We start from the raw sequence: 24,496 nt of genomic DNA, 5'->3' as shown, positions 1-24,496 counted from the left end.
CTTCTTATTTACAATGCCACCAGAAAGTGAGAACAGGCATTCGCATGGCACCTTTGTAGCCAGCATTGCAAGGAATTTACTTGCCAGATATGCTAAACATTCATATGCCCTTTCGTGCTTCAGCAATCATTCCAGAGGACATGCTTCCATGCTGATGACGCTCATTAAAAAAATGTGTAAATTAACTTTCTGACTGAATTCCTTGCGGGAGAATTGTATGTCTCCTGCTCTGTTGTACCTGCATTCTGCCATATATTTCGTGTTATAGTAGTCTCGGATGATGACTCTGCACATGTTGTTCATTTTAAGAACACTTTCGCTGCAAATCTGATAAAATGCAAAAAAGGTACCAATGAGAGATTTCAAAAGATAGTTATAGCACTTGATCCAAGGTTCTCAAATCTGAGAGGGACAAAGTGTGGAGCATGCTTTTCAAAAGTCTTAAAAGAGCAACACTCCAATGCAGAAACTACAGAACCTGAAACACCAAAAAAGAAAATCACCTCTGCAGGTGGCATCTGACTCTGATGACGAAAATGAACATGCATCAGTCCGCACTGCTTTGGATTATTATCGAGCAAAACCTGTCATTAGCCCGGACACATGTCCTCTGGAATGGTGGATGAAGCATGAAGAGACATATGAATCTTTAGCGCACCTGGCATGTAAATAGTTCGCTAAACCGGCTGCAACAGTGTCATGTGAACTCATGTTCTTACTTTCAGGTGACATTGTGAACAGGAAGCAGGCAGCATGTAAACAAACTTGTTTGTTTAAGCAATTGGTTGAACAAGAAATAGGACTGAGTGGCCTAGTAGGCTCTAAAGTTTTACACTGCATTCAAAAATAAAACAGTTATTTTTGTACATAATTCTACATTTGTAAGTTCAATGTTCATGATAAAGAGATTGCACTACAACACTTGTATTAGGTGAACTGAAAAATACTATTGCTTTTGTTTTTTACAGTGCAAATATTTGTAATAAAAAATACAAAGTGAGCACTGTACACTTTGTATTCTGTGTTATAATTGAAATAAATATATTTGAAAATGCAGAAAACACCCAAAAATATTTAAATAAATAGCATTCTATTATTGTTTAACAGTGTGATTAATCGCGCAATTAATTTTTTTAATCGTTTGACGGCCCTACTTTTTTCTACCCTTCAGTTTGTTAAAACTATTAAGAGACTCTGATTGTTAGCCTACAATATGACTTTCATAATGCTGCTAAAAACACTTCCCCCCCGAGCAATCCAAAAAGAAATCATATTTCTGAAGATTAAAAATAGAGAAACCAAAAGATAAGGCCAGGGCATCTCACTGACCCAATTCACAGAATAAGCTTTAAGACAGCAGAGTTTTCAAAAAAAGGATTTTTGTTACTACATAGGATTTGAATCAGTTTATAAAAGTGTATTTCAATATTATGTTTACAACTATAAAACTGCAATTTTCAAACTATAAAGTAAGTTTTGAAATAGCAAAGACACTTTATTTCAGTGTTCACAACAATTCTCTTCCAACACAAAATTGACCGGGACACGTTAGGTTCGAGTGGCTATTTAATGGGGGAGGGACAACGGAACACGGCAGAATTGGGTTTAAAAGCCAAATAGCTGCGTTTATTCTCCTTTAATTAGTAACGGGGACAAGTTACAGCTTGGGCCAGGGAAAAATAATTTATCAACTAGAGCTATTATCTATTTAAACCATAAACTTCTTCATACAAAAAAAAAGGGGGGGGAGCAAAGGCAGGGAGTATAGGCTATAAAAGTAACCACTTCTTCTATACACAGAATAACGAACAGAAGAAAGGAGGCAAGGAGCGGGGGGAATTAGCGAAGGCAGAATATTTGCAGAAGTTACAAAATACGTACCACACTCCAAATACAGCTGACTAGCAGCATAGGCACCGAGAACATAACAAATTAGGGGACATGGTTTTATTTCAACATGACACGAGTCGGCAAAATCCGGAGAAGACTCCTGGCTGACAGTGTGATCAGGCCTCTCAGCTAACACGCAGGGACTCCTACTGATTTTGGCACGGGACATAGTTTTGTTTGGGAGTCCGTACTTGTGTCAATTTCAGATTGGTTCCCTTTTTACATGTGTCAGTACTGGATTGGTTCCTAGCTCCTTCGCCTTCCGGGTTCCAGGCTGGAGCCCCTTACGTCAGCAGAGACTGCACTCGGCACACTGCCTTCTTTGTCCGAGACAGGCTTTCATGTCCATACATGGCTCACGGGGGGTGCACCCGACACACAGCTGGTGCACCCGGCACACTACTCCTTTGTTCATGACATGCTTCCATGTCTGCACACTGCTCTAGCCTGACCGACAATTGGCCAGGCCGACAACTTGAGCAAGGGTTTAGGGTTGTGACATGCCCCCGTGGCCGATTGTTGGTCCGCTATGAAAGGGATAGCCCACACCCAGGAAGGGAGGCGAGCCTAGGAAAGAGGTAAAAATTTAGATCGAAGACTCGGTGTTCGACTGGTTATCGGAGGGTTGGAGTGGGGAGTATTTAACCTGAAAGGGAAAAGCAGATACGGCTTTAACTATTAAGGCTTTAGTAACTGCAAGGCCTAAACAAAAAACAACAATAATAACTACTTCAATAATTAACCATTGCTTAAGGGATTGTGCCCAAGATCCTAGTCCCCACCCCAACAAAGTGGTCTGCCAGGGAGGGGAAGGTTTTGGGGGGGAAGGGAGTGTTCCAGACACTGAAAGTTCTGGATGGTGGCAGCGATACCAGATCTAAGCTAGTAATTAAGCTTAGAAATGTCCATGCAGGTCCCCACATCTGTACCCTAAAGTTGAGAGTGGGGAAGGAACCTTGACAGGCTCCATTTTCAATCCTGGATTATGTCAGTGGAAAATGTAAGTGTTCTCTGAAGCATAGTTTATATCAGAAATTCTCTAGCTGTAGTCCATATGCCACAGAGTACGAAGAGTCCTAGGGAGCACTCCTCCTCATTTTACTCTTCTAATTGCCTTGCAAAAAATTCTTTAAATATTTTCCAAATATTTCCATAGTACACATTTTTGTAAGGAATTGTTCTATTTACTACAATTATGTTCTGCACTCTTAAATGGAAGGGAAGGTGGTTCACATGACCACAAAATGGAGAGGTGGTGGGTCCACAGGGCAATCTTTGTATTCAACTGTAGTCCACGCTAAAAATAAAAAGTTTCAGAATCCTTGGTCTAGATCAAGCTCATGTAGGTACCAATTATGTTCCACTGTAACTTATGTAAAACAGTAGGAAAATATAGTCAAAAGAACACTATTATACTGAAAGCTACATTATGTAGAGAACTACATATTGTAATTATTTTAATTGTGCTGTTTTAACTGTGAAAATGCACCATTTCCTCTTTCTGCTCAAGGACACCCTTGAAGATCAGATATTTCATCTAAATTGTTTTCTTGTGATTTAAGAAAGTCACAATACATTTTAATTTCCAGAGAGGAGTATATGTTTGCCTCTCCCAGACCTTGGGTCAGTCTCTGCTTCCACCACCCCACAAATGAAGAAATACCTTAAAAAAATTCAAAAGCTCCATACAGAAAGAAACAGAAGTTTAAAAAAAGTTTTCCCTTTCCCTTTCAATCATAACTCTCCTGCTCAAGTACTTAAGACAAATATATTTACCTATCAATTCAATTTTTTTTTAAATGTCAATTTAAAAAGAGGCCCCTGTCCACTAAGGAATTCAGACAAAGCATATTTGAATGCAATTTTAAAACAATATTTTAAATATGGTTCTAAGACCATTTAGCCTTGTCTATACTGGCCAGCCAAACTAAGTTAGAAACTGACCAATAAACAATTTTCAAACTCTCTTTAAAAGATAGTGTAGCTAAGGCCAAAGAATGTGTATTTAGTAACAAAAAGGAGAGAAAATAAATTCAGTTATTCTAACCACCTACTATGCTCTGCTCTAAATGTACTTACCATCATCCACATCCATCAGAGTTCTCAGTCCAGTTTTAGATCTAATCCTGCAAGGTCTTAGGCACTTCACAGGCCATACCCCAGCACCTCATAAAATCAGAACCTCGCACTGAAAACTCCGTGGAACATAGGCATTTTACTATGTTTAACATGGACACCTATCATGCTGTATAAATAATACATAAGCATGTGTGCTTGTAAAAATACCAATACATGAAAGGATATGTTCCTTATATAATCTGCATCCTTTTATGCACTGGACGACATAGTTAGCAATAGCACTTCTAATTAGATGGGTTCAGGATGTGTTGTGACAAGTACTATTTATTTGCAAAATAGAACATCATCATCTCTTTATATTTTTATCAATTAAATGATAAGATTAGACTAACATACCATCTCTTTCATTCCTTACATGTCGATAAGCATTAGTCAACAAATAAGAATTCTACAAATCACAACAACCCACTGTTGCTAACTCTTTATTTCCCCATTACATTTCAATCGAAGCTCTAATAAATTTGTATAGTGTTTTAGTGATAGTGAAATCGTAAAGTGTTACTTCCATCAGTGTTTAAAACATGAAAGTTTTTCCACCTTAAGTGACATCTGTTATGTTTCATGCACAACAATTTCACACTAAGTCTGAACTACCAGACAACTATAGTAATGCATGAATTATAACCAATCTCTCGTGCATACACACAAATATGAAGACAAAAGAACAACAAATATTTTATGGTCAATTTTGTTACATAATTAGTCTGTGGGCTTTAATAAAAAGATTACTGGCATAGACACAGGAAAAACAGCTGACACGAGATAATTATTTTTCATCTTTAGATTATGTTCTTCCTGGGAATAAAAATTAAGAAATATCAGAAATCTGACATGATAAATATACTGCAAAGATTACAAACTACTGTTTACTTTACACATCCATTATAACACAACAAAAGTATATGTTGAAATGCATGTTTTGACAGGTATGTTACTGTACTGTATAGTGCATACACCATGCACATCACAATAGAAGATAAATATAACTACATGAACCCATTATATCAGGGGTGGCCATATTTACTGACCCTCCGAGCAACATATGATAATCTTCAGAAGTTTGGGAGCCTGGCGCACCTGGCAGAGCTCAGGGCTTCAGGCTGTGGGACGTGCCTGCTAGGCCTTGGACTTGAGCCCCAGCAGGTCCTGCTGCGAGGCTAAAGCGCCGAGACCCCCCTCCCCTGCAGGGCAGAAGCCTCTAGCCCCACCCTGAGTTCCTCCCACCCTAGCCTTGTAGGTAGGGTATAGGGGGCAGTAGGGGGCCCTCTGCAAGCTGCACTTTAACTGTAAAAGAGCTACATGTGGCTCATGAGCTGCAGTTTGGCTGCCCCTGCACTATATCTTTGTGCTCCTCCAATATATTTCCATTGTGCAAACCAACTGCACAGATAATGGTAAAATCCTTCGTAATACCACATTAGAATTCCAATGCAATCATGGCACCAAGAGCCCTTCCCTTCACTCCCCACCCTTCCCTGTGATAGTACTGAGTGTTGATATCATGAGGCTGTTCCTGCACTTGCATGTTAGTTCTGCTGAATGGGCAAGACTGACAATACCTCTGTGGCACTGAGTTTATCAAAGTAAGGAGTCTGAGCTATAAGCTGGCAACTTTTCCAACGGGAGGGAGACGGCAAGATAAAAAGATGTGTTCTACATTCACTTATCTCTGAAGCCTACCATACATTTCAAACAACCCATAAAAAATCCTTACATCTTAAAAAACAACTTGTCCTAAGTGGGCCAAACTCCTTGCATCCCCTTTATAGGATTCTGGTACACTAGTATATATTACTTTGCATGCCACTCCCTAGCCCTTCAGGTAGAGGGGAAAGGGAAAGAAACAGGTCTTATCAGGACAGAGCAATAGTATCCAGGGAGAGGAGAAGGAGTTCACATACATCTAATTAGTATTATTGTGAGTTAGTATTGTAAGAACATTGTGCAGAACATCTACAGTCCCTGGACAATCAAAACTAGAATCACAATAAACATGCATGCACATGCTCCCTTTCACTCTCCTATAATGGTAGGACTGGGTGTATAATAGTTATTACCTTGCCTACTAATAACTTTCCTTTTAAAAAAGGAGGGAAGCTGTCAAGGTTCATTTCCCACTCTGAACTTTAGGGTACAAATGTGGGGACCTGCATGGACACCTCTAAGCTTAATTACTAGCTTAGATCTGGCACACTGCCATCATCCAGAATTTCAGTGTCTGTAGCACTTTCTGTCCCCCCAAAACTTTCCCCTCCCTGGGTTGCCTTGAGGGACTTCACCAATTCCCTGGAGAACACAGATCCAAACCCCTTGGATCTTAAAACAAGGAGAAATTAACCATTCCCGCTCCTTTCCCCCCACCAATCCCTGGTAAGTCCAGATCCAATCCCCTTGGATCTTAAAACAAAGAAAAATCAATCAGGTTCTTTAAAAAAAAGCTTTTAATTAAAGAAAGAAAAGTAAAAAGCATCTCTGTAAAATCAGGATGGAAAATACTTTACAGGCTAATCAGATTCATATAGCCCAGAGGAACCCCCTCTAGCCTTAGATTCAAAGTTACAGCAAACAGAGGTAAAATCCTCTCAGCAAAAAAGGAACATTTACAAGTTGAGAAAACAAAAATAAGACTAACACGCCTTGCCTGGCTATTACTTACAAGTTTGAAACATGAGAGACTGATTCAGAAAGATTTGGAGAGCCTGGATTGACGTCTGGTCCCTCTTAGTCCCAAGAGCAAACAACCCCCAAAACAAAGAGCACAAACAAAAAACTTCCCTCCACCAAGATTTGAAAGTATCTTGTCCCCCTATTGGTCCTCTGGTCAGGTGTCAGCCAGGTTTACCAAGCTTCTTAACCCTTTACATGTAAGAGAGACATTAACCCTTAACTACCAGTTTATGACAGAAGCTGACAAGAATTGAGCGAATTCTGAGTAAGAAATGAGAACCTGACAAATATTGTGAAGCAGCATTTTCAGCTGCCAACTGGAGAAAACAGAACATTCAGGGAGTGTTCTCTGACAAACAATGGATAGCAATCTGGATTAAGAAAAGTACCAAGCTACATTTTTATTTAATGCTGCATGCACACACATCCAGTTACATACACAATAACAATGTATCCATTAGTGAAGGATTCTATAAAATACAACATTCCTAAAGTCTACAGATTAAGCGTCAAATTATTGCAAACAAATCTAGGTAAAAATGCTTTCATGAAAAATGTTAATATATTTACTAGTACAGGTTGAACCTCTTTAGTCTGGCACCCTCAGGACCTGACCGGTGCCAAACCAAAGAATTTGCCGAACCATGGGAGGTCAATATTATAGGCAGATCTCTATTTATTTTTATCTCGCCAAGACAAATAAACGGAACAACGCTTGCAATGCAACCTAGCCAAGGCTTACTGTCTCTCTTCATAACAAAGGGTTAGTGTTACATAATTTTACTGTATTGAAACAAGGAAATAAATAGATAAAGCATAAAAAACATAAAATAAAATTATGCCAGACCACTGATGTTGCTGGACCAGAGAGTGTCAGACTAGAGAGGTTCAACCTGTATTAGCTATGCTATTAATTGGTTTGTTAAATAACAAATTCTATTAGCTATACATAAAAACCTCCATGCAGAGTTCATCAGGTGCTCAACTTATGCTTTCCTAAAAAGTTTACACCTGTACTTTCAGCTCAATATAAAAAAAAATGTAAAACAGCACAAAGGCTGTGGAAATTATAGAGAAGACAACTTAATTATGTACACGTGTATAAATGCATCTGCTTACATTGCAACAGCCTCTATAATATTCTATAAGCTCAAGAATTCATTGTTAATGAATTATTATTATTATAATTTCTAAATCCTTATTCACCATCAGGCTATTTCATATCACATTTCAGCTAAGCCCTATACAATGGGATAGTAGTATTATTTTGTTCTGCCTTGTGGAATACCTGTAGATTATTGTCTTCATTTCTGAGCACAACAGTGCACACAACCTGGCAAAGAGGTTAAGTGAGTTCTTTACTTCTCTCAGCAGTAACTGCAAGATACGGTAAAGAGCTGAGCTGACTAATTCCAAAAGTGGTGTCACAAAGTAATCTTGGAAGCCTAAGAATGTCAACTTCAACTCAAAGGCTTGGGGACAGAGCAGGGGATCAGCAAGGTATTCTCTCCTATTTTTACACTGGTATGGAGAATCCCAGATGACAGAAAGGCATTAAACATACAGACCATTATTAATTTCAGCACTGCAGTACATTAAATGCACCATTACAGAAGGTAATAAAATTTCCGTCATTGGTGGATGTTAATTTTAAATAAATTATTACAGGTATAATGTAAAAAAAATCATCTCTCTACTTCAAGACAATTACCATCACAAAACAGACATGAGCATAAGACACAGAGTAACCTGGGTTCAATAAATAAACTTAAACTATATTGTACATTGTCTTACAAAATTATAAATTCTCTCAAAACGAAAAGCCAAGTAGGATTTTAAAACAGATTATTACTAAAATGCAAGGGTATAAAAGGAAGAATTCTCTTGTGGTTAAGGCATTGGACTGGGACTCAGAGTGATATAATTCACTGATAAAGATTTTTGTTGTTCTCTGAACCTTGCTTTTGCAATACAGGTAACAGAAAACTGTTAGAACCCCATGAACCCTAAAAAAATTAAATAATTTTATTATATATTAACACCTGCAAGTATACAATCGTGTATATTATATGTACACATATACACACACACACACACACACACCTCTGAATGTTCTGCTACAGTTAAAATACACTCGCCATACTTAATCATCCCATAACATTGTTCATAGGTCCTATCTGTGCAAAAGTTTTTAAATTGGAAACTACAGATGATGCATCTTTCTTTGTAGTCACAATACTTTTTTTGCTGCATGAACGTGGAACTGTCAAAGAACTGAATTTACAAGTACCAAAAAAGCTATTTCAGTATTCTGTTGTTCCCTAGCAACTAGAATCTGCTGATATTTTCTCATCACAAGTGGGTAATATGAATAAAATCTGTTGTGTTTCAGTGACATCATGTGTCAACGAAAGCAGTTCTGCACAGCAAGAAGCACCAAGCTGTAAATCATGTGGTAAGCCAGGAGGTATGTTTTAACAGATTTAGATTTTGGCTTTAAAATCTAAATTGGTAACTATGATACTTAAATAAAGAGGTTTGCTAAACATGTCATTCGGGGAGCATACATTACCTTATATTTACTAAAACCACCACATGGGGGTCAAAGAACATATGAACAAGTCTGCATCACCTAATTATTAAGGATCAAATTCCAGCTCCCTGGAGAATTTCATTCAGATTCCAGAATACTCATGCATTTAAAAAAACAAAAAGAAGAAAGAAAGAAAAGGTATCTGGCCTAATTAGTCAAGATAAGGACTAGTTACTGAAAAGAGAAAAACCAGTTCCTCCACATTAAATTCATTTTTCTCAGAGAAACATGTCCCCTTGCCTTCACTGCAGGGAACGGAAAAGCAATGAAGACAAAGGAAAAGTAGAGAATACTTACTAAATAATCATTCTAGCTCAATAATAATTATACTTCTATTGAGATTTCTAATAAATAATGCTTCTAAAGAGGAGAGAGGATAGCAAATAAAGTTTGTATAGTGCTCTGTAAATACGTGAATGCTTGACCAAATTTCGGGACAGATTTCTTCCAAAGAAGCAGACATTTTCCATCCAAGAAGCAGCTTTCACTGTGTTATGGAGTTAGCTTTAATCCTTTGCAGTAGGAGGATCTGTTTGCTACATGACTCAGACAAAGCAGCTTAATCATATGGCAATAGACTATTTTGAAACCCTTTTTGTCTTGTATCTGGGATGGAAAGCTATAAACAGATATGTTTTCCTGAAATCCTTTGTCCTTTTAAAATAAGTGGCTCTCTTTAAAACTAAAATTATGCCAGATTTTCCTTTCCATAAAATGGTTTTGGGCAGAAAAAAAATCTGATCTATTGAATATGTCTCAAGTTCAAATATCCTTGATGATGTAATAGATTAAGAAGAATACAATATAGTTTTCAACTGTTCAAAGTGATAAGACAATGGCTTGTTTAAATTTTCCAGATAGGGCATTCCATAGTAGAATGAGGGTTAATACAGGGTTTCTCAGGGTTGCTGCTTGTGTAGGGAAACCCCTGGTGGGCCGGGCCGGTGTGTTTACCGGCCCCGTCCGCAGGTCCGGCCGATCGCGGCTCTCACTGGATGCGGATCACTGCTCCGGGCCAATGGGAGCTGCTGGAAGCGGCATGGGCCGAGGGACTTACTGGCCACTGCTTCAGCAGCCCCCATTGGCCCAGAGCAGCGATCTGTGGCCACTAGGAGCCACGATCAGCCAGAACTGCGGACAGGGCAGGTAAACACACCGGCCCAGCCCGCCAGGGGCTTTCCCTACACAAGCGGCGACCCCTGTTTGAGAAACCCTGGGTTAATATTATCAAATGGTCTTATAAACTCAGCTATCTCTCTCCCCTAATATCAAACTTATCAATTTAACATATAAACAGGGTTCTTCTAACCCAACTCTCCACCAGTCTGCTGTCTGATCTGAGGCGGGGGGAAAAAAAATCACATTTATGCCTCAGTTTCCCAAGCTGTAAAATGGGGATAATGATAATGGACCTCCTTTGTAAGATCTATTGGTTAAAAGAACTATATGACAACTATCAGAGGGGTAGCCGTGTTGGTCTGGATCTGTAAAAGCAGCAAAGAATCCTGTGGCACCTTATAGACTAACAGACATTTTGGAGCACGAGCTTTCGTGGGTGAATACCCACTTCCTCAGACGCATGTAGTGGAAATTTCCAGGAGCAGATATATATATGCTAGCAAGCAAGCTAGAGATAACGAGGCCAGTTCAATCAGGGAAGATGAGGCCCTGTTCTAGCAGTTGAGGTTTTCACACCACTTTGAGGTTTTCACACCTCAACTGCTAGAACAGGGCCTCATCCTCCCTGATTGAACTGACCTCGTTATCTCTAGCTTGCTTGCTAGCATATATATACCTGCTCCTGGAAATTTCCACTACATGCATCTGAGGAAGTGGGTATTCACCCACGAAAGCTCGTGCTCCAAAACGTCTGTTAGTTTATAAGGTGCCACAGGATTCTTTGCTGCTTTTATATGACAACTAGATATTCCTAATATCCTGCCTAAGGCTGTTAAGAGGTACTCAACCCAAAAGGTATTCTAGCACCTCAGAACTCCAGACTTTCAAGAATGACAGTTTTTCTACTTACTAACACTTGAACCTCATCCAAATCCTAGTAAACTTTCAGAATTTGTATTTTTCTGTTACTTCAGAAGTACCAGAAAAAGCCTGTCTTTGCTAATTTCTCCTTATTAGATTTAGAATATCTAGTTTTATAACTAAAAATTAATACAACACCCATAGTTTCAGTGTTATATTTAAAAGATACAGAACACAGAAGCAGACAGGCACAACCAAATGATACTGGGCATTAAGGGGGGATTTAGATGCTTATGCAGTATCTTACTAAGGTGACAAGAGATCCCAAAATAAAAATTATTTAATGGATGGTAATTGTCTCCAGTGAGGAATTATACCAAACCTTTCCAAACCATGAATCTGTTGTAGAGATATGCAGGTCCTTCCAATGAGCAGTAACTGTCAAATAAGCTGTCAATATTAAGTTAACTGCTTCTCCTCGTTTGGTCTGTATTATACCTTTAAACACGTTGTAAAGCTTATAGCATTAATATTCTGATTGATTTTTTTTTAAATCACAGTTATACAGTATTTTCCATTTGAGGATCTCAAGCTATTATATTATTCTCTCAACATGAAAGGGTAAATATTTTGTACACCTCTACCTCGATATAACGCTGTCCTCGGGAGCCAAAAAATCTTACTGCATTATAGGTGAAACCGCATTATATTGAACTTGATTTGATCCGCCAGAGCGCGCAGACCTGCCCCACTACCCCAGGAGCGTTTTTTTATCATGTTATATCCAAATTCGTGTTATATCAGGAAGCATTATATCAGGGCAGAGGTGTAATGCTGTTTCTCTGAAAATATCATTCTAATATTCTAGTAGGATTCCAGCTCCCCAAGCTTGTTCTCTCTAGCACAAAATAGGGAGAAACTCCCCCAAAGCACTGATCTTTTTCGTTCCTATATACAACTGTAGTGGGTCGGGGTGCTAGACATTATTTCTGACTATTGGACACATGCCACAAAAGACTGCTACCACTGTCTTCAGAACATTAATGCACTCCTGATAGGAAAATAAAAGATCCACGAATAAAAGAAGTTAGCCAATCACAAATCAGTGTTTGAAAAATATCTTAAACAGAACAATGAAAATTGAGGGCTAGATGCACAAAACAACTAAAGCACCTAATTGCGTCTTTAGGCCCTTAAATCCAACATTTAGGCACCAGTGAGACCATCAAATCCCCTGCTCAGCTAACTCTGTAGGCACTTAGGTTTCATGCACCCAGACTGGGATCTTCCCATAGTCATTCCCTCACCTACCTTGCTTGCTGGACCTAATCCAGGTGTTCTGAGCACACCTAAACCCATACAACACAGCCAGGAGCAGGTGACGCCCCTCCCTCCCCTTTACAACTGTTAGCTCAGTGGTTAGAGTACTCTCCCAGGATCCAAGTTGAATTCCATCCTCTGCCTGAGGTGGAGCAGGGATTTGAACTTGGATCTTCTCCAGTCCCAGAAGAGTGTGCCAATCACTGGGCTTTGGGGTATACTGGGGCAGCTCTCAAAGTCTCTCCTATTGAAGCTCAGCTCTTCCACTGGGAGCAGGGGAGTTTGAATTCCCTGCATCCCAAGTGAGTGCCCTATCAACAGGGCTATAGAGTTAGTCTCAGTTTCTCTAGCTCAGTGATTAATTATCTACACACACTTCAAAATTTTCATCTCAAATACACAACATCTTGAAAGAAAAAAAGCTTCAGAGGGTTGGAGGACATGGGCTCCTCAACATCAGAAAAAAACTTCTGGAAGACTAAGACCCTGAAGCAGGATTCCTCACCAGAGGTGAAATCTAAATAATACTTTGTAAATGTATGAAGCAAAGGCCAACCAACCTGCTTTGCACATATCTGAGATGGAAACATGCCCAGACTGGAAGCTACCTTGTCTCAGATATGACCTTCTAGTTTAAGGTCAGACAGCGCAACCTTCTAGTTTAAGGTCAGACAGTGCAACCAATAGCTATTTTTACATGGTCCCCTTAATGACAGTACTAATCAGGGACCACCAGGTGTCAAATGAGAGATGTGTTTTAATCAGAAACTTCTAGCATCAAGTGTATAGAAACACAAACAAATCCTGTGTACATTTTAGAAGCTCTAAAATGTAACGGCTGAAAATACTTAAATATTTAACACTGTTTTAAACCTGTATCCAAGTTTTCAACTCAAGTGAAGCTTTAGCTCAAGAGCACTTGAAATGGCCAAGACGTTAAACCCTCAAAAAGAAGCTTTCACCTAATGGAAGTGTCAGTTTCTTTCTTACAATGCTAACAATTTAAAGTTTCAAAATAACTTAATGATGCACAGTTAGGCTGCACCAAGTTCTCTTCATTTTCTGTGTTTTGTTTCATACGATTTTAATCAATACAATGATTGTGCCTAAGTTAGAAGTTAGATATTAAGCTAATATTACATGCATTTAAAGAGTCAATCCCACCATTATCCTATTTTAAACATTCAACTTCTTAATAAATCTTATTGGAGGGTCTAGAGCATAAATAAATCAAATCAGAAGTGTTTCCAATTTAACAGTTAAGAGTGCATCTTCATTTTTTTCATGCTGACAATTTGAAATAACTGCAGAATGAAATCTATTTAAAACACAGAAAATTCAGTTTTAAAGCACATCAAAATAGAACTCAAGTGACTTTGTAAGAACCACCTGAAGGTAACCATACAGCACCTCTGGTAGTAGTTTGACCTTCACCAAATACTTACATAAATTCTCTTAGGGCTTGTCTACACTGAGTTGATGCACACTAGATGGTCTGCAATATGTATGCCACACTAACAGCATACAGACAGAGCTGCTCCCCCCTCTTGGAATTTGCATCAGTGTGTACACATAATGGGCTAGGTGCACACTAAGCATAAACCATATGGGTGGATATCCCATGGTCTTTCGCTTCACTGCTGAGTCATGTGTATTCTGGGATGCTTCTTGCTGTACATTTTGGGGATTCACAGCAACAGCCAGGTGAAAGCCAACAGAATTCTGGGACTTGATGGTCAAACCCCCAAAATCCCATAATTCCGCTCTATCCATCCCATGCTTCCTTTCTGGTCCCCATGATTAAAAACTGTTGAATGGCCAGAATTTGCCCATTTGTTCCTGGATTCAAATACATCAACATTACTACAATATTACTCAAGAAGCCATACAACACGCCTCAGACAGCTGCTTCGAATCAACTTGGCCCTAGAGTGGTGGAGGGCACAAAACAGTCAGGTCAGTCACAGATGTCCACAAAGCAGCGTGAGATAGGAATTGGAGGACTGCTGAAGTAGTACCCAGTAGCACTGTATACAAACTAACAATAGTCTGCACTGACTCAATTTGTTCCAAACATAGCATGCTTTGAAAGAGAACTCGAGAATTCATACCAATTATGGAGTTAGTGCCCTTTAAGAGTTTGCTTCATGTATACGCTGTCTTTTTCAATCCACACTAAAAAGTAATCAGTTTAAGGCTTGATACAAGAGAACAAAGATTCAAATCGGATGATATCACAAACAGCAATATTATATCTATCAAAATGTGAGATTATTCTCCAACACCAAACAAAAACAAGGCAGTTATACATTTCGATTACCAACATTACGCAAAAATTGCAGTGACTTTGAAAAAGCAAAAAGGTTTCAATGGTTATCACTTAACTATTGCACTTGTGGCAAACTGTTTTAATTAGGCCATGTCTACATCTAAAATTTTGCAGCGCTGGTTGTTACAGCTGTATTAGTACAGCTGTATAGGGCCAGCGCTGCAGAGTGGCCACACTTACAGCAACCAGCGCTGCAAGTGGTGTTAGATGTGGCCACACTGCAGCGCTGTTGGGCGGCTTCAAGGGGGGTTCCGGGAACGCGAGAGCAAACCGGGAAAGGAGACCAGCTTCGCCGCGGTTTGCTCTCGCGTTCCCGGAGCCACCCAGCAAACAGCAGGGAAGGAGACCTGCTTGCTCGGGGTTCCGGGACCGAGAGAGCAAACCGGGGAAGGAGACCAGCTTCGCCGCGGTTTGCTCTCGCGTTCCCGGAGCCACCCAGCAAACAGCAGGGAAGGAGACCTGCTTGCTCGGGGTTCCGGGACCGAGAGAGCAAACCGGGGAAGGAGACCAGCTTCGCCGCGGTTTGCTCTCGCGTTCCCGGAGCCACCCAGCAAACCGCAGGGAAGGAGACCTGCTTGCTCGGGGTTCCGGGAACGAGAGAGCAAACCGGGGAAGGAGACCAGCTTCGCCGCGGTTTGCTCTCGCGTTCCCGGAGCCACCCAGCAAACCGCAGGGAAGGAGACCTGCTTGCTCGGGGTTCCGGGACCGAGAGAGCAAACCGGGGAAGGAGACCAGCTTCGCCGCGGTTTGCTCTCGCGTTCCCGGAGCCACCCAGCAAACCGCAGGGAAGGAGACCTGCTTGCTCGGGGTTCCGGGACCGAGAGAGCAAACCGGGGAAGGAGACCAGCTTCGCCGCGGTTTGCTCTCGCGTTCCCGGAGCCACACAGCAAACCGCAGGGAAGGAGACCTGCTTGCTCGGGGTTCTGGGAACGAGAGAGCAAACCGGGGAAGGAGATCAGCTTGATTACCAGAGGCTTCCTCCTTCCATGGAGGTCAAGAAAAGCGCTGGTAAGTGTTTACATTGGATTACCAGCGCTGGATCACCAGCGCTGGATCCTCTACACCCGAGACAAAACGGGAGTACGGCCAGCGCTGCAAACAGGGAGTTGCAGCGCTGGTGATGCCCTGCAGATGTGTACACCTTCAAAGTTGCAGCGCTGTAACTCCCTCACCAGCGCTGCAACTTTCTGATGTAGACAAGCCCTTAGAGTGCTTCTTAGCTTTCAAGAATGTTACTCATTGACTAAAATTAGGATGCCTCTGGCTTAAATTATCCTATACAGCATTAATGGCAGAATTAGCATAAGAATATATCACTATATGTTAATTAAATACAAATACCTCCTTCTGCAGATTGTATCAGACTACAGACTTGAACTACTATAACGAAAAAATTGCATGCCAAACAGAGCTTCTTCCACAGTGATCTCATTGAGTGCCTTTAATAGTTTAAACAAAAATGTTGTAGTGTCAGTTTTAACTTGAGTTTAACATACCAATAACTTGAGGATAAAACGGCTTTAAGAACATTTTAGTATTTTGCATATTCTCTTATTTTCTATATTATCTATGATCAGGACCCCTCCATTGCAGCAATTCCTAAATTCTATCATCTTGATTATTTTTATTGCAATGAAATACCCTTAATTCTCAGTCTTTCCAACCTCTAAAACAAACACAAATATAGATGGTAGTTTAAAATACGTAGTGACAAAGTTTAATACAATACAATGTTCAATGGCTTCCATTCCCAAAGCCTCATTAAGCAGAATAGAGGGGAAGTGATTGCATGCAATAAAAAAAGAAAAGAAAATCTAAGATGAAGGAAAGGTTGCCAATAGAGGTGTGGCAAAATTAAACAAATATTTTAAAGTAAATCAATTTTTGAATTTGATGTCTTCACCACACATTTGTATTGCAGTGGGGCCAGGGCCCATCTCACCTATAATGGCAGTGCAAGTTACTTGGAATAGGAACAGTTATTATTTGTTGTTTTTTTCAACAGGAACCAGGTTTTGAAACTCTTTTTCCAATCCTCTCCTTTTATTCTGAAGGCTGCTATCACTTCTGCTTACTCATTCAAATTGAACAGACTGAGCAACACCAGGATGCACACATTCAAACCAAAAAGAGACAGAGGAATGCTATACATAGAATCACAGATTATTAGGGTTGGAAGGGACCTCACAAGATCATCTAGTCCAACCCCCTGCTCAAAGCAGGACCAATCCCCAAACAGCCCCCTCAAGGATTGAACTCACAACCCTGGGTTTAGCAGGCCAATGCTCAAACCACTGAGCTATCCCCTCCCCCCTTGTGCATCCCACTGTCATAGGGAGTGAAAGAAAGAAAATCTGAACTATAAGAACGGCTGTACCGGGTCAGACCAAAGGTCCATCTAGCCCAGTCTCTCTCTACCGACGGTAGTCAATACCAGGTGCCCCAGAGGGAGTGAAGCTAACAGGCAATAATCAAGTGATCTCTCTCCTGACATCCATCTCCATCCTCTGATGAACAGACGCTAGGGACATCATTTTTTACCCTTCCTGGCTAACACATGTTTGTTGACCCCTTCAAAGAACTCTAATAGATTAGTAAGACACGATTTCCCTTTACAGAAACCATGTTGACTATCACTCAACAGTTTATATTTTTCTATGTGTCTGACAATTTTATTCTTAACTATTGTTTCAACTAATTTGCCCGGTACCGACGTTAGACTTGCCGGTCTGTAATTGTTGGGATCACCTCTAAGGCCCTTTTCAAATATTGGCGTTACATTAGTTAACTTCCAGTCATTGGGTACCGAAGCCGATTTAAAGGACAGGTTACAAACCCTAGTTAATAGTTCCACGACTTCATATTTGAGTTCTTTCAGAACTCTTGGGTGAATGCCATCTGGTCCCGGTGACTTGTTAATGTTGAGTTTATCAATTAATTCCAAAACCTCCTCTAGTGACACTTCAATCTGTGACAGTTCCTCAAATTTGTCACCTACAAAAGCCGGCTCAGGTTTGGGAGTCTCCCTAACATCCTCAGCCGTGAAGACTGAAGCAAAGAATCTATTTAGTTTCTCCGCAATGACTTTATCGTCTTTAAGCGCTCCATTTGTATTTCAATTGTCAAGGGGCCCCACCAGTTGTTTAGCAGGCTTCCTGCTTCTGATGTACTTAAAAAACAATTTTGTTATTACCTTTGGAGTTTTTGGCTAGCCGTTCTTCAAACTCCTCTTTGGATTTTCTTATTACACTCTTGCACTTAAGCTGGCAATGTTTAAGCTCCTTTCTATTTGCCTCACTAGGATTTGACTTCCACTTTTTAAAGGAAGTCTTTTTATCTCTCACTGCTTCTTTTACATGGTTGTTAAGCCACGGTGGCTCTTTTTTAGTTCTTTTACTGTGTTTCTTAATTTGGGGTATACATTGAAGTTGGGCCTCTATTATGGTGTCTTTAAAAAGGGCTCATGCAACTTGCAGGGATTTCACTTTAGTCGCTGTACCTTTTAACTTTTGTTTAACTAACCCCCTCATTTTTGTATAGTTCCCCCTTTTGAAATTAAATGCCACAGTGTTGGGCTGTTGAAGTGTTCTTCCCACCACAGGGATGTTGAATGCTATTGTATTATAGTTACTATTTCCAAGCGGTCCTGCTATAGTTACCTCTTGGACCAGCTCCTGCGCTCCACTCAGGATTAAATCTAGAGTTGCCTCTCCCCTCGTGGGTTCCCGTACCAGCTGCTCCATGAAGCAGTCACTTAAAGTATTGAGAAATTTCATCTCTGCATTTCGTCCTGAAGTGAAATGTTCCCAGTCAATATGGGGATAATTGAAATCCCCCACTATTATTGGATTCTTAATTTTGACAGCCTCTCTAATTTCCCTTAGCATTTCATCATCACTATTACTGTCCTGGTCAGGTGGTTGATAACAGATCTCTAATGTTATATTTTTATTAGAGCATGAAATTTCTATCCATAGCAATTCTGTGGAACATGTGGATTCGCTTAAGATTTTTACTTCATTTGAATCTACATTTTCTTTCACATGTAGTGCCTGCCACTCCTCTTCCTGCAAGACCTCTTCTGTCCTTCCGATATATTTTGTACGCCGGAATGATTGTATCCCATTGATTGCTCTCAGACCACCCGGTTTCTGTGATGCCTATTATGTCAATATCCTCCTTTATCACAAGGCACTCTAGTTCACCCATCTTATTATTTAGACTTCTAACATTTGTGTACAAGCACTTTAAAAACTTGTCTCTGTTTATTTGTCTGCCCTTTTCTGATGTGCCAGATTCTTTTTTATGTAACTGTTTATCATCTGATCCGGCCCTTACATTATCCTCTTCCATCCTCTGTTCCTGACTATAACCTGGAGATTCTCTATCATCAGACTCTCCCCTAAGAGAAGTCTGTGTCTGATCCACATGCTCCTCTGCAGCAGTCGGCTTTCCCCCATCTCCTAGTTTAAAAACTGCTCTACAACCTTTTTAATGTTTAGTGCCAGCAGTCTGGTTCCACTTTGGTTTAGGTGGAGCCCATCTCTCCTGTACAGGTTCCTCCCATCCCAAAAGTTTCCCCAGTTCCTAATGAACGTAAATCCCTCCTCTCTACACCGTCGTCTCATCCACGCATTGAGACTCTGAAGCTCTGCCTGCCTACCTGGCCCTGCGTGTGGAACTGGGAGCATTTCTGAGAATGCCACCATAGGAGGTCATGGATTTCAGTCTCTTCCCTAGCAGCTTAAATTTGGCTTCCAGGACATCTCTCCTACCCTTCCCTATGTCATTGGTACCTACATGTACCACGACCACCAGCTACTCTCCAGCACTACACGTAAGTCTGTCTAGATGCCTCGAGAGATCCGCAACCTTCGCACCAGGCAGGCAAGTCACTATACGGTTCTCCCGGTCATCACAAACCCACCTATCTATGTTTCTAATGATCGAATCTCCCATTACTAACACCTGCCTTTTCCTAGAAACTGGAGTTCCCTCCCCCGGAGTGGTAACCTCAGTGCGAGAGGCAACCCCAGCAACCTCTGGAAGGAGGGTCCCAACTATGAGAAGGTTTCCCTCTGCTCCCATTGACTGCTGTGCTTCCCTGGGCCTTTCTTCCTCCTCAACAGCACAGAGGCTGTCTGAGCAGAGGTGGGACAATTCTACAGTGTCCCGGAAAGCCTCATCAACATACCTCTCTGCTTCTCTTAGCTCCTCCAGTTGCGCCACACTGGCCTACAAAGCCCGTACGTGGTCTCTGAAGGCCAGGAGCTCCTTGCACCGACTGCATACATACGCCACCTGCCCACAAGGCAGGTAATCATACATGCCACACTCAGCGCAATAAACTGGACAGCCCCCACTCTGCTGCTGGGCTTCTGCCTGCATTCTCTCCTAATTAATGAAAGGTGGTTTAAAGAAAGGTGTTTTGGAATATGGTTTGGAGTATAGATTTTAAGGGGACTACAGGGGAACAAGTAGGACCAATAAGGGACCCCCGCTCCCTTCCCACTCCTCTTCCCAACTCCCTTGCAAAACTCCCTGTTAGCAGCTCCTGTTTGCAAGCTCCCTGGTCGCTTGTGCGCGGCTTTATAAAGCCCTGGCCTGAGTGAATGCCCCGCCCACTGATTAAGGCTCAGCCAATTACCAGAGGCTTCAAGCTTTCAAACCTTCCTTTGAAGCTCACGGCCTCCAACTGCCAGCCACAGCACACGGTCCTTCAAACAACCAAACAAACAGACTGACAAACAAGCTCAGCACACAGCAAGTAACTCCCAAACACAAACACACACACACACACACACACTACAGACAGTACAGTCAGTCTGAACTATGTTCAACCACTCTCCATATTCACAGATTTTAAGGTCAGATCTAGCTTCTAAATATGAGCCGGGATTAGGCAATGTGACTCTGCTCTCCGAGGTCCCTCTATAGGCTGATGGGACTGAGAATGATTTTCCAAGAGCATCTAATCCTATGATTTTAATCCTCCCCGCTCTTCCCTGGCACACCATGGAAGCACAAATTACCTCAAGGTATAGCTTGTAGGGCTTTTTATGCAATGGTATTGCTGAGTGGAGACAGAAGAGGTGCCCTTTCAAAAGGAGTAACTTTTGTTTGGTGCTCCAGTATTACATTGGAGGGGGAGGGTTTAAGGTCTCTGAAATCCTCCTACATCAGTGAGAACCTATTTTGTCTGAAAAGGAGTTGTACGGGTACAAGTTAGGAATTAGTATTACTTTAATTCTCACTTAAGATCACTCCCTGCATATTTCCTTCCTATCTACACCTACAATTGCTGCAAAATAGAGTAACACAAAAAAAAAGTAGTTGCGTCCAGGGTTAACATCTTCAGTAAGAGTTATGTTACTTTCCATATAAGAAATTACTGCTAAACCCTTGAGATGGAGATATGGATAGGACCACCTGTTGTGTAAGAACACAACTTATGCTATGGCTACACTAGAGAACTCTCTAGTGTAGTCGCTCTAAGCCAACTCCAGCCCACAAGTGGCAGTAGCTATGTCAATGGAAGAAGCTCTTCTGCCGACTTAAGCACTGGTGTGGAGAGCATAAATTATGTCACCCAAGGGGGTGGCTTATGAGCAACATAACTTTTGTCAACTTAAGCTGTAGAGTAATCACAGCCCTAAAGAAGGGAGTTACTGAGACACAAGCCTAGAGCTATCACAAATGAGCATCTTCATTTAAACAGTCTGAAAAGGATTGCCTTAACAATATCCCTGGCAGAAGGTTCCAATTTTACTTAAAATTAACCTCTTTCAGTTTACTCTCACAAGTCTTTTTTAATTTTATTTTACTTTAAGCATGGCATGCAATTGGTGATAATGTTTAGCTGAAATTTTTCAGACTAACACTCACCAGGTGAAATGTTCTGACCAGCTGCTGCATGATATTGCGCAGCGAGTTAATTAACAAGTGATTCCAAAGGTACAAAACTAGCTAGGAAAAAAAGGGTACTTACCGCAAGGGCCTTAGACAGTTTAGTTCTGTAGTTATTTAAAACAATTGCAACTATGTCCGTTTGAGGCACATATGTGAAGGCATTCAGAAGGTAAACTCTTCTTACTCTAAACAAATCCATAGCCTCCTGTAATGGAACCTGGATTTGAGATGGGAGGAGAAAGAAACCAAATGTAGAATAGCACTGAACTGAGAAGTGTCATGTTAATAGAGTCTATAGTTACACAACATCCACACAATTCAAGATCACACAAAGGGATTGCTAACGGGAAACAAAGGTTTGTTTTTAAATAATGACTCTCAAAAACTGAAGCCAAAGTTTTCAAAATAAAAATGTCCTAAGTTTTCAGAAAAGCTGGCATCTACTCTCAGCACACAGGGAAAAAAATAAAAGTCAGACCACTTACTTATTTTAGGTACTTACCTTTAGGCAACCAACTTTAAAACTTTTGGCTTTGGATTCCAAATCATTGAGAGAATATACAGGTAGACTAAAAAAGTTATAAATAAATTCATGTTACTTGCCTATAATCAGAGTTCTTCAAGATGAGCCTCTACATATACACACATCTGTGGGATCAAGTGGGACCTGTGCCGCAAGCTTCCAGTACCTTCTGGGGCCAGTCACCCCTCCCATCTTAGAAGGTTCTGAGGTATAAAAGAGAGAGTGGCCCCAGCAACCCTTCAATTCCTGACACTAATTCAGGAATTTCTAACCTAAGACTCCAAAGTTGTAGGGAAGGTGGGGAGGGAGTGTGAATATGCAGAGGCTCATCTCAAAGCCCTCTGGTTACAGGCAAGTAACACTGATTTTTTTGAGTGGACTCTGCATATTCTCATCAGCAAGCTAGGGAAATGCAGTTAACAGGTTAAGGTGGGTTAACTGGTTAGACTAATGCTTACCAGTTAACATTTTAGATTCCTAGTTTAAGGAGGTGGAGACAACACGCAATTGTGACATTTATACTAAGTATTGTTACACAATTTCCATCAGCTCAAACTTACCTTATAAAATTCCAGTTCTTCTACTTTAGCTCCATTGAGGCCAGGAGTTGAATTTAGCAGTTGGACTGCAAGTTTTTCTTTCACTTCTTTGCTAATCTAAAACAAAAATATTTGTGTTTTTAAACTGGTTATACATTTTAGATTCCATTTCTTTACATTAGCTAATCAAGAGTTTATGTTTTCAGTAATAATAAGTATGATATCCTTTCAGTTTGGAAAAAAGACAAAATAACTAGGGGACCAACAAAAAGATCACCACAAAATTGGTAAGAAAGTGTTAACTGGCAAACATCTGAACAGTAAAACATGAGTGGGAAGAATTCAGAGGAGGACAAAGCTCAATTAAGGTTACATCTACATGGTGACAGAAGCCCCCTGGCGGGCCCGGCTCAGACTGCAGGGCTAAAAATTGCTGTGCAGATGTTTGGCTCTGGGACCCTCAAAACTAGCAGAGTCTCAGAGCCTGGGCTTCATCATGAGCCTGAACATCTACAGGGCAATTTTTCAACCCTGGAGCCCAAAACTCGGGAGTCAGAGTCAGTTGACCTGGCCAGCCGCAGGGTTTTCTTACATCCCTGTGTAGACAAACACAAATAATTAATGTCTGCATGAAATAGTGTGAATCAGAAAGAAAGCATTGAAAGGTAATCTGAGTTTGGTTTTCCTTTCCATTTTTCCCCCCAGTCATTTCCACTGCAGATCATAGTGTGAAATCACATGTCTTTTGAAGGACAAAGGCTATTTAAAAAAATTATTAAAAACCACATTTGAATTTATTACAACTATTGTTAAGGCCTAAATTCATTACAATGTGCTACAATTATTTAAATAAATAAAACATGTTGAATCAATGACTCTTCACATTTAATGAGTTATGGTCTGCTTCTTCATTTGCGGAATCAGAGGCAAAATATATTCAGCTAATTTTAAGGTCAAACTTTATAGACATGGCACTATATACTGCACTATACACTATACTGCATTAAGTATCTGTACCATTTTCAGTCTTTACAATGTTGTGAAATCTGGCACTGTACGTTTTTCCCCCAAATGTCAGTACTTTCAGTTGTCACATGGAAAATCTTAGCAGAAATAATTTTTATTTTTTTTCTTATTATCCAGCATATTTGAAATAGTTTTGTTTCACAAACAAAACAATTGAAAGATATTCATTTCATGTGGTTAATTTAATTCCAATTTCCAGTCTGATGCAGGTTGACACAAATGATGACTAAAAAGTTATTCAAATAATAAATACATTTTTAACATAACAAAAAAACTTAGCAATTAAAAATTTAAATAAATATTTGTTAAGCTAAAGCTATATACTTGCTTAAATAAGTGTGTATAGCTATAGTGCATCCTCCTGGTTAGTAAGATGTACTAAAAACTAATATATCAGAGTGGTAGCCGTATTAGTCTGGATCTGTAAAAAGTGACAAAGAATCCTGTGGCACCTTATAGACTAACAGAAGTATTGGAGCATAAGCTTTCGTAGGTAAATACCCACTTCATCAGACGGAAGTGGGTATTCACCCACGAAAGCTTACGCTCCAATACTTTTGTTAAACTAATATAAAAGCTAT

General features: G+C 40.4%; 1 protein-coding gene across 7 annotated transcripts in view; it reads right to left on the bottom strand.

Moving 5' to 3' along the window:
• The window catches only part of PRIM2 (DNA primase subunit 2), a 302,984-nt gene that overhangs the window by 215,604 nt on the left and 62,884 nt on the right, over positions 1–24,496 (bottom strand). For 6 of the 7 annotated variants that reach the window (XM_030555654.1, XM_030555655.1, XM_030555657.1 and 3 more), the window contains exons 6-7: positions 22,911–23,006; positions 21,907–22,044 (exon numbers count right to left, since the gene is read on the bottom strand). In XM_030555654.1, coding sequence (XP_030411514.1) covers positions 21,907–22,044; positions 22,911–23,006 — 234 coding nt within the window. Of the gene's footprint in view, positions 1–1,544; positions 2,537–21,906; positions 22,045–22,910; positions 23,007–24,496 lie in introns of those variants that run through there. The other variant, XM_030555658.1, reaches the window with a different exon arrangement.

Source organism: Gopherus evgoodei, chromosome 3 (assembly GCF_007399415.2).
Source record: "Gopherus evgoodei ecotype Sinaloan lineage chromosome 3, rGopEvg1_v1.p, whole genome shotgun sequence".
NCBI lineage: Eukaryota > Metazoa > Chordata > Testudines > Testudinidae > Gopherus > Gopherus evgoodei.
The sequence above is the reverse complement of the archived record's forward strand: the minus strand, read 5'-3'. Positions and strand labels throughout refer to the sequence as shown.